Genomic DNA, 12,086 nt, shown 5'->3' with positions numbered 1-12,086 from the left:
AGAATAAAGGAACATTAAGCTTTAGGCTAAATCAAACATATTTGGATTTTAACAATATCCATTGTTAAGTCTCAAGTACCATATATAAAGCTTATACTTACACATTAATTAATTACTTATTCACTAGCCTTTTTAGGTGATTGGCACATGGAAAATTCATATATTTTATGATTCAATTGCTCTTAATGACAAACAACTTTAGCCATTGTGTTGGCTAAAGATGGGGCAATCATCAATATAAACAAGACACGTAAATAGAGCTGTTAGATTCTATACAATTGGGAAAGAAACTACCCCAGGATTGTAATACCAATTCCAATACTAGCTGCAATTGCAGTTTCATGTTACATTACCATTCACTACTGCACCAGAAATTTTTCAAGTAAATCCTTAACTTTAGAATCATTACCATAATTCAAATCATTCACTTCATAGTAACTTACATGTTATGGCCTCGGGTGTTAGATAATCCTATTCAAATTAACTGTTATATTAGCAGAGACAAATATATTTAAAGAAAAATATAGGGACTCAACTTATTTATCAAGAACTATTTGCTAAGATTACGTCGGATTCATAAAACCAATTTCAAAACTCTCTGAAAAGAACAATTATCTCTTGACAAATATTATTTTACGTAGTCATGTACGAACATTCATTAAAAACTCCCAAACAGATTATTTATTTTACATCATTATATATGAACATTGAATAAAATCACTTTATCTATTTATTTCATTATTGACTATCTTGCCGGGATCGCAGATTGCATTATTGTCTTGAATTGGATATTAACAAACACTTCAATACAGACTTAAATCTAAATTAAAAAAGATATTAATGAAAATACCAAATATAACATTCCACTGACTAAACATTAAACCCAACATCAAACTATAATGACATGCATTGAAAAGTAGTTTCAGGTAAAAACAACAGAAGTTCCTTAATTCTGTTAAATGTCCCTTATTTTTCCATAAAGAAGCAAAAAATACCCTCCATCTTTAATTACAAATTTTATTTATCACTTCAGAAAAATAAAGCCAATAATTAGATAACTTCTGAAAAATTATTTATCAATTTTAGGATCGTTAGCAGATCTGATAAAATTACTATGCATTCCTAATTGAAAGCTTTGACCTCAACCACCTTATGATAGTTTTATTCATGTTACAATATAGACTTATATATATATATATATATATATATATATATATATATATATATGAAACAAATATTGTAGATCTGACAATCAGAAAGAGTAAGACTCATGTCATTTACAAAATTGTTAATAATAACTTTCTTCTGCTAAATATAACTCTACTTACTGAATCAAAACATAAAAAAATTAGGAAGAAATAAACAAGGACATGTTAGTAATTAAACAAGCTGGTGGCAGACACCATGTCTAGGAACTTGTTGCTGAGAAGAGCGCGACCCGAGATGAGGTGAAGTTGTACTTGGTTTGAGTATGGGCTCGAGCTAACATGTCTCTCATGCGTAGACTCCAGTTACTACTTGGAACTTGAATAGCTTTTGTTGGAAAGAAGCAGTTTAACCTTGTATCAAAAACCCTCATCAGCCATGCATTTCACCAGAAAAGAGTCTCAATCGGCAACCTTAAATCTATCCCTAATTGGAAAGCTGTTATCAACAAACCTCTTGGCATCCATAAGCACAGACCACTTTAAAAGCAAATACTGTCAAAACCCTTGCATGTCAAACTTTTAGTATATAGAAAAACAGGTCAGTTAAGAAAGAAAAAAAAAACATTATGAAACCTTTGCTTGTATACTTATGACAACATGTCTTCACTTACCATCTCCAAAATCTTAGATATGTCATGGCAGAAAGAAAAAATAGGAGCTGGATCTTACATAGAAAGGAAAAGGGAGCTCCCTTCAGTCCAAGTACAGGAAACTTAAGAATCAATTTGTCTCCCGCATCATTCACTCATTTGATGAGTACCTTCCAGAGTATTACTCAGCATTTGGATGAATGAGTCGGCAGCTAATTGAATCTTATTGCCACCTATGAGTGGACTGAAGAAAGCTCACTTACCTACATTCGTTAAGGCCTCAGTTATTCGTCTCCGTCTGCAGCTTAGCTTAGTTAAGCAAGCACACAGATCTGCATGACTCTTAACATAGACACTGTGAAAACCTTGTATTAGACATAAGCACATGAGATAAAACAAAAGCAGTATTAACTTATGCTGGAATTGAAAAGGAAAAAAAGGAACAAGAAAAACATCTTACTAAAGAATCATGTCATAGCCCAGATCTCAAAGACTGACCACAAAGAGCTACACTATAACGAAAGCAAACGACTTGTAGAATCTAAGAGAAATGAAGGGCCTTTTATAAGCCGTAAGAGAGGAGGGGTCTGAAAGTTCTTGACGGTTAATATTCAATTTTGTATAAATTATGAAATTAGATTTAAATTATAAATTGCCAGATGAAAAAAATGTGTGTTGTGTGTCTATTTGAAAAAAAAAAAAAAAAAGGCAAGAGCTACATCTATTATTTATTTTACCTTATTTATATTCTCCTTCCATATAACAGCAGTAATGTCAGTCATTTCCTGCCTCATAAAAAGAAAAGTAACTACTTGAATCTGAACGATTATGGAATAACTTAGGAAATAGAGAAATAGAATGAAAAGGTTTGAGGAGTATGGAAAATTCTAGATAGAGTATATTTTCAAATGAATAAAGGGTGAGTGACTTCTTTGCATTAGACCTTAATGGAATAAAACATAGGTATCTTTGGGTGATTTTATTGTAATAATTTTAAACTAGAATTAGGATGTAAATGTATGTGGTTAATATTTGTATAAGATACTGGATATAAATTATTTATTAAAGTAATAAATTTAACTAAAAATCACTAAATATGATGATAACATTTTATAAATTAATAGAATGGTAAAAATTTGAATAATACATAAATAGTTCAAATTTTTATTTATTTTAGACTTTAGATAAAATACAATCAAAAGAAGAAATATTACATTTTGAAATATAATTTTGTTATTTTACAAATATGATGTTTAATTTAAAATTGTTCTAATTACATAAATTCAATTTGTTAGATGATTACTATGCACACTTTAACACCTAAATGTACATTTTATAAGAAAGATGGTGCATTTTATATTTTCTTAATTGTATTCATAATTATATTGTGATAGAAATATATGATTTCTCTCTTGAATGTTTTATAAATTTTTATATTTAAAATAAATAAATTCATCAGTTGAGATTCTATTCTATTCTATCAAGGTAAAAGAATAGTTTCAAATGATAAAATATATTTCAATAATTGAATAATAAAATGATAGAAAACCATGTTTTATACATGATAAAAAGTTATACATTCAAACATGAGAATTATTCAAATAAAAATACTTTTTAACAAATGGAAGTTATAAAATTTATAAAGTATGTATTTGAAAAATTAATTTTAATCACAATGTATTTTAAGTTTAATTTGTATGTATATTAATAGTGAGAACACATTAATTTATTTGTAATCACAATTGAGATATAAATTTAAAACATCTATTATAAAAGTTCATATATAAAGTAATTCACATATTCTACATCATTCATTACCTAATATTAAGTAATTCACATCCTAGGGTAAAGATTTACTTTATTCTTTCACTTCTATGTTACACATACAGACACAAACTTAGGCATAGTAGAATTGTAGTGTAGATGATGAAGTGGTGTGTGTATTAGATATGTATGGTATTTTAGTAAATTTGTAAAGAGAAGATAGGTTATGAAGATCACATCATGTGAATGAGTGGCTACAGAAAGAGGTCTTGTCAATGGAAAAAAAGAAAAGCTGGGTACCAAATGTGGAAGAGATATGGGTGTCTCTTGCATTTATCTCTGTCCCATTACCATTTCATTTCAATTTGTCCAATCAAACCTTTTTCACAGTTCTTCCTCAGCTGTCCATCCATGCAACAACACCTATTCTACCCTTCAATTTCTCTCTATTTCGTGTATAGATCTAACCTACTACGCATACCCCCAATTTAAGACTCTTTTCGGAACTCGTTAATGTCAGCCCTTCTGCCAACATCCAAAACAAAACAAAAACAATTTAAGTTTACTTTTAAATGCCCTTGCGTGATTCTCTCATTATCACATGTTACCACTGTTAAGTCGTATTTCTTGTAGGAGAAAGAAATGGCATAAAATAAATAGACTCTTCCTACGCCAATTACAGATAACGAGACAGAATTATGATGTCGAATTTGTTGATGGAAAGAAAAAGAAAAAGGTTACATAAAACATAGCACAGCACAGCAGCACGTGATCAGGTGTAGAAACTATGGTGTAGTGGTGTAGATGGTGAGAAAAGTATATTATTAGAAAGAGAAAGATGAAGTACAGAGGCTAGATAGGTACTACTGTGCTACGAGGTCACTTCATCGGACAACGCCATATGATATGATGTGTGCAGTAACACTTCACCATTCAAACTTCAAAGCTTCCTGCTACACAGCTGCATGAATAACTCTAATCAAGGAGGGCTAGTAAAGGAATAACGATCCAAAATATCAATAAATTTTTCTTAACAAAATTATTAAATTTCGTAACCCATCAACCAAACTTTCAAAAAAAATTCATTTTTTTTGGCGCCTTTCCAATTTTATTTTGAATCTACAATTTATTTTTATATGACATGGGCTGTTTAGGTTTAAGTTTAAGTTGTCTTTGTAAATGATTTGAAAGTGAACAAACTTATGGATTATTTAAGAAAATTTGAAAATAAACTGTGTGTTATTCTTTTAAAGGTTTTGAAAGTAATTAAGAAAAGATTTGAAATTCAAGTTTATCTAATATTTGAGTGATATGATAAATTAAAAAAATATTTTAATAAATAAAAAATGAAAATTATTAAATTATTTTATGTTAATAGTAATATAAAATTGTATTTATGAAATAATATATTTTTTGATAAAAATTATTTTAATTAATAGAATAAAAAATAACAAATAATTAATACACTATTTACTTTTTTAAATAATAGAATAAAAAAATCAATAATTATACAATTTATTCTATTTTGGTTTTAAACAAAAATGATCAACTTGTTTTTACAAAATAAGGATGTGAACATTTGAAAAAATATTTTGAACAAAATTAACAAATAAAGAGAACAAAATATGTATTAAACCTATTTTAAATCTACAATTTATTTTTATATGACACTCATAGTGTTTTTAATCTAAGAGTGATGATTTAAGAGAAAGAATATTAATAGATTTGAAGAAAGTTGAGAATAAATTATGTGTTGTTTTTAAAATATATGGAAGTAATTGAGAGTACATTTGAAAATAAATCTTTGAAAATTTGTGTAAGATTTAGATTAAATGAAATGTTTTAATAAATAGAAAATAAAGATTACTAAATTACTCTAAATAGTGATAATAATATAAAATTATATTTTGAATAATATATTTTTTTATAAGAACTATTTCAAACAGTAAAATAAAAATATAATACAATATTTATTTTTTTAAGATGTTACAAAGAAAAATCTTAAACATTAAACTTGAGGTTAACCATAAAGACTTTTTTCAAAGAAGTTATCTCAAGAACTGAAACCCTAAAGTATACCACAAAATTAGGAGGAAACCTCAGCACCTACCATTGTAAAAATGTGAAATATAACTTTTATAAGTTAAGCTATAAGAAAAGCAATTTAGAAAGATCTAGAATAAAACATTTGCAACTCAAGCACTAAAGTTTGAGTTGAGACCACCGTGCACAATTTATAAATATACACCTCGTGTCCTTATTTTAGCATTGATCGAATGATCAAATGTGTAGTAATATTGTAGAAATTGTTTTACGAGGCTCGAGAGAGAGATGATTTTATTATGAATCTTAAGTCTATATTGTTGGGATTGTATTGCAATATTCTAAGGGCAGTTGAACTTTTTCATGTCAAGGTTGAATGTAATCAATTTTAACTATTTGTACTTCTAATTTTTTTGGATATTTATCTATGCTTTCATTCAATCTGTTTGTAAATTAGTCTATGTTTGTTGTTTGATGAACTGATCACTCGTTTTATTTCATTGACTTAGGATTGAGTAAGAGCTAGTTCCAAGTTGTGGTCCAAATAATTCTCCTCATGCTTTTAGATACTAGGAATATATTTAAGGCTCTAAATAGTTGTAGAATCCATATCTTAATGCAAGAAAATCATTTAATTAGTCATTGAGGGGTATTAAAGTTCGATGATCATAGGCTATGGGTGTCAAGAATGGACCTATAGTTACATTAGAAGATCACTCCCAAGACAGTGAATGATTTGCGTAAGTACGTAGACAATATCAATAGTGGTGCATTGGAAAAAGATGAGATGAAATCCTCTCATAGCTTCTATTTCACTCAATCCATATAATATATACTACTGTCATTTTTTTCCAAATGCAAAAACCCAAAAATGAACTATCAACATGCTTCCTAAATTCATGTGGATACGATAACCCTTATTCAATTGTACTACAAATGACTTGATGCACTTGCTAATAGATCAAACAACTGGATAAATCTTTTAAAACTCGATACAATGTGATGTTGATAATTTTAGACCTTAAGCCTAAGGAACATAAAAATCACAACCCGAGTTTACTCCATTAATTGACATTGATTTTGATGTTTTAAAATATATAAAAAAGAATTATAGTATACCAACATCAATGTATTTTTAATGTTTACTAGGGGACAACATCAAAAAACTCAATAGAAAATCTAAACTCCTGTGTTTCTTAATCCAAACAAACTCACTTTCATCTCTCTTTGTGGAGTGTAAGACTGACTCAATCCCACAAAACTGACTTGTAAGATGAGGTTTGCACCAGATCTCGCTAGAATAGGTTCTAACCTGGCTCTGATATCATATTAGAAAGTGTGTTTAAACCTAATTCAACCCCACAAAATCGGCTTGTATGGTGAGATTTGCACCCCACTTATATATTATGATTTGATCTTATCTCTAGTCGATGTGGGACTTCAAAAACTCACAAAATCATATTAAAAAATTGGCACAAGCTAAGTTATATGGGTAGTCGCTCAAAAATTTGTTCTATAACTCGAGTAATTTCGTTCACCATATAGACAATTACAACCATGTTTCTAGAAATTGCATAGAAGGCCTAAATGGAAAACCTTGTCGGTGATTAGAAAATACAGAGGAGAGAAGGGCAAGGAGAAATCACATAAGAAGGATGTGAAACATTGGAAGCACAAAAAAGGAAATCGGAGGAAAAGATCGTGAAGGTGGGGAAGGAAAGGGCACGAAGTAGCAAGACACGAGGAAATACTAACTAGCAACATCTACAATGGTGATCTTTAATGGAGTAGTAAGAGACGACTTCATAATTGCTAGAGCCGAGAAAGGAGAAGAAGAAAATGAATATGTTTTTGCGTTTTAGACTCTATAACAAGACTTTCAACGATGTTCTATAATACACTTGTTATTGATTTTTTTTACTCTTAATGACAATTTTATTCTAATCAAATGAATAAAAAATTAACTCTAAATTAATAAATTATCTAAAGAAAAACCAATTTAAGATTTGAAAATTTTTATATCAATATTGTTTAAGTTTCCAAATAGTGAATGTTTTTTCAACTTTCTTAAGATAAAGGTAATAATATCAAATGTTAAAAGTTAAATAATTCATGGGTTAAATATGTTTTTAGTCGATGAACATTGATACAAAATTGAAATTTGTCTCTGTGTGAAACTTTAATATATTTTTTATCCTTCCAACTTTAAAAATAAATGGATATATAATCATTTTAAATCAATTACATCAAAAAAAAATTATGTGTCAACTACATTTCTAAGCTGACATTGCAGTGAAAACGTGTGAAATAGTATAAACAATTCAAATACGAAATGTGTTTGACACATCAAAAGAATTTAACATGATTACGTTAAAATAACTATATTCATTCATTTTCAAAGTTTTGGACTAAAATGTATCAAAGTTTTGGACTTGAAAAACTTTTAATTTCACATTAAAGATGTGGGACTAAAATCTTATTTAATGCTCAATTTATCTTGTTTCAAAGTTATAGCCAATGATTTATTGATTAATCTTCAATTTTCAAGTTTCACACTAATTTATTCAAATAAAAACAATAATACAAACAAAATATTAAATTCCACACAGTCTACTTTTCCACCTCTAGAACTCATGATTCTTAGAAACATTTAATATAATTTAATTTAGAAAATATATAATCTTATAGTTACTAATGTTTTTATGGATTATTACTTTTATGGATAAATGTCATTTATGGGTTACCGTTTTAATTTATTACATATTACTTTATGTAAAGATGTTTATACATTGTGTTGTATATTCTCTTTTAAAACATGAGTATTCATAATGTGCATATATCTTTCGTGCAATCGATTAATCTAACGAGTTGTTTTATATTATGAGAGAAACATGCAATATTTTATCTTATCTTGTGTAACTGAGCCTTTTCTCTATATTACTTGTTAAAGGACATGTATATTTTGACCTTTTTCAATATTAGAATATATACCATATGTATCGAAGGAAGCATGTCGATTGAAATAATATGATCGATCAACAAACATATGATCATTGATCAGAATCAATTAATCATTTAATTAATCTAAACAGGTCAATCATTTAATTAAACATATGATTGTTAAAACTTTTTCTATACATTTATTACAACATTTAGCAAGGCCATAAATCAGAACCATTTACTTGAACAAAAAAAGATATCATTTAAACACGTGGCCAAAAAGTTATTTCAAATGAATGTTCAACCCTATAATCGACACGAAATATTTATATAAAATGTTAAAAATAATGATTTTTATGCTTCATTTAATATTTAGCGATGAAATGAATTTTCTATGAAATTTTACTATCTCATTAATTTATACATGTCTTATTGATATTTTTCACCTTCTTATAATTTTTTTATTATATTCAGGTTTCTAATAATTTATTTTCATTTTTCATTTTTTATTACTGTCAGGTCTACGACCAATCCATTAACTTGGTAGCTGAAAAAGCTGGAAAGAAAGGCGATTAATCGAATCGGTTAAGTTTGATTCGAATTCAACATATACTCACCTCTTACGAGTAACACTTTTGATATGAACAATATTTTTTATAGATCACAAGTACTTTACTCAGTGTGTTTGAACTCAACATATCATTATGGAAAATAAAAATCCCCCTTCAAAAATATGAGAGCTAAATACCAAAAATTTAAACCTCAGATCAAAGCTTAAACTCTTAACAAAGTTTATATACTCTAATGTTACTCATTATGTGTGTATAGGATTTTTGTAAGACAAATAAGAACAAAAAATAAAATATTTTTAATATTTTGACATTAATTTATATAGTTAAAACTAATTTTATAAAAATAATTTTATATTTAAAGTTGTAGTAAAACAATTTTTTTCAAGTGTTTATGGAGAATTTGTCCATTGTCCATGCTTGTTTGGCGAAACTCTCAAATCTTGGCCTTTATGTTAGGTCTGCAATCTAGTTCCTCCAATGTTGCTGTTTCTTGGGCTGGTATCTGTTGGGCCTAAATGTCTCCTTAGCCCTGAAGAAATCTCTGGCTTGACGGGCCTAAGTTTGGTTATTTTGGTTTTGATGATTGGAAATTGCTTCGTGCACCCCAGCATTCTATTTAATTTCTTCATGTACCCCGTGATTTCAGTCTGCATTCTCCTTGAAGATAGTAAAATGACGGATTTGTCTTTTTTTTTTATCCTTTTCGTTTTCATCTTCTTCCTACACCTGCCGCATACCTCCTCTCCCCCATTCCTCGAATTTTTATTTCAAACCCAATATCCAAACCCATTCTCGCTGTTAGGCACTGTTTGATTTGAATACTCATCAGTTGAAGAGGTTAGTTTCGTTCTCACTATCCTATGTGTTTATTTTAGATTGACTGAAATTTTTAAATTGTAAAATCTGAAATTTATTTTCAAAATTTTACATATCCTAATTATGTTTATTGAAAATACATGTGCAATTTAAAATGAATTTTAATTTTTATTTTGAACTATATATTTTTAAATACAAAAATATTTATGTTAAAAAAATGTTTGCACATATTTCAAAACTGAAATTGAAACTCTATACCAGGAGACGTGACTTACCGAAAACTCCAATGCACCAACAACTACCACCAGGCACCACCGCTGAGTACACCACAACACCTACAAATGTAAATGCCTAATGAATTTAATTTCAGGAGGGTAAATTTGAAATTTATAGAGGTGCAAGTTAAAATTTGGGCGTGGAGGAAGAAATACCCTTGGTTTCCTAGTGGAATCATTCATCATTTCCATTTTCTAGATATGCCTCCCATTGAGGAGGAGAAATTGAGCAATCAACGCATGCTTTCTGGCATTGTAGTAACAAAGATTCTCTCAGAGGCACAAGCCCAAATAGACCGTTTGGTATAAGATAGAATCAGAATGCCCTAGTCAATTTGCGACTTTTTGAGCCTTTCTTACCTCTGGAGTCAGTAGTTGGGACCCAAACCTGAGCATGCTTCTTCTTTGTGGAAAGCAAACATCATTGGACTTGGTGCTTGGTATATTTACAGATACAACGACCTCTATATTATACAGATGAAATCAACAAGACCTAAAACAGATCGCCACATTTCAATTCCTCTAATCTTGTCTTCATTGTTCTTTGTTTGACGTGTTCATGGGATACAGTATGAACTGGGATTTCATCTGGGTGCTACCTCTCACGTTGTGTTGTTGCTCCTTGGTGCACAGCTTGGGCAACACTCCTGCAAGTGAATCATTGAATTCCTTGGTTCAAGATTTTGCTTTCAGATCACTGGTCAAGCACAGGCCTCAAACAGGTGCTCTGTATGATGCTCTTCTTCCAAGGAACCTGTCTGGTATGGATATTTCAATAGTACGTCTTAGAAGCAGAAGGCTCTGGAACAAAGGTGCCAACTTTAGCTACTTTCGGATCCCACCAAGAACCGTGTCCATTCCCCATGTCAAGAGGTTGGCTATTGTGTACCAAAACCTGGGCAACTGGTCAACCCTCTACTACAATTTGCCAGGTTACTCACTCATCTCTTCTGTTGTTGGCTTTCTGGTTTTCGATGCCTCAAATGTAACAGACACAAGTGAAAGAAACCTCACTCTCAACACAATGGGTCAGCCTATTTCTATTCAATTTCCTAACATCACACTTATGGGTAGGGGTCACATCAACTCAAGGGTGAGATGTGTAGCTTTCAATGCCAATGGTACATTTCAACTTACTCAGATGAGTGCCCCTGGAGTGTGTTACTCAAGAGACCAGGGTCACTTTTCGGTAGTACTCCCACTGGAGAAGAAGAGGGGAAGATGGTATCTGTGGGTGATTGGCTTTGTAGTTGGATTTTTTGGTTTGATTATAGTTGGCTATGCGGGATTTTCTTCCATGAGACTTCTCAAGACCAAGAGGATTCAAGCAATGGAAAAACAAGCCAATGAGGATCAGGTTCTTCAAAGTAGATGGATTGGCAATAGTAAAATGCCCTCAGCAGCAGTGACAAGAACTCAGCCAGTTCTTGAGTGCGGCGTTCTTTAGCTCACTGCTCTTCCCCTTGTAATCTTTTCCCAATCACCCTTGTCATTTAACTAATACTCTTTGGTCAGTGAATGTATAACAAGCTAGGTTCGTTCATTCTGTGAAATGAACAAAGCATGATTCTGAATACAAATGAAGGAATACTTTACAGATACATCAAGAATTTCTTTTAACTATCTTGTACCATAAAATATTTTCTGCCCGGGGTTTCTCAATGGCATTAAGCAATTTGCATTTGTTAATTAGTCTCGTACAACTGTAAAGTGTAGCATTAAACTTAATAAACTGAAGAAATAAAAAAAGTTACGTAAACTCCAACAGAAACAATATCAAAAAAGCATTACTGTGTCCTAACTCCACAAGGTTGCCCAAAGAAAAGCAATGTAAAGCACGCTTTCATTTAACAAAAGGTAAAAATAAAAAACTTGGTC

General features: G+C 30.1%; 1 protein-coding gene and 1 long non-coding RNA gene across 2 annotated transcripts; one reads left to right on the top strand and one right to left on the bottom strand.

Moving 5' to 3' along the window:
• Positions 1 to 1,251: 1,251 nt before the first annotated feature.
• LOC111242098 lies at positions 1,252 to 2,574 on the bottom strand. The gene is made up of 2 exons (XR_002668943.1): positions 2,259 to 2,574; positions 1,252 to 2,153 (listed from the first exon to the last, which is right to left on the bottom strand). It is a non-coding gene; the product is annotated as an uncharacterized LOC111242098 (long non-coding RNA).
• An 8,193-nt stretch (positions 2,575 to 10,767) lies between these two features.
• LOC106766653 lies at positions 10,768 to 11,655 on the top strand. The gene has a single exon (XM_014651366.1). The coding sequence runs from the start codon at positions 10,768 to 10,770 to the stop codon at positions 11,653 to 11,655; it is 888 nt and encodes a 295-aa protein (XP_014506852.1).
• The last annotated feature ends 431 nt before the right edge of the window (positions 11,656 to 12,086 follow it).

This window comes from Vigna radiata, chromosome 7, assembly GCF_000741045.1.
Source record: "Vigna radiata var. radiata cultivar VC1973A chromosome 7, Vradiata_ver6, whole genome shotgun sequence".
Lineage (NCBI taxonomy): Eukaryota > Viridiplantae > Streptophyta > Magnoliopsida > Fabales > Fabaceae > Vigna > Vigna radiata.
This window is presented reverse-complemented; position numbering and strand designations above follow the sequence as displayed.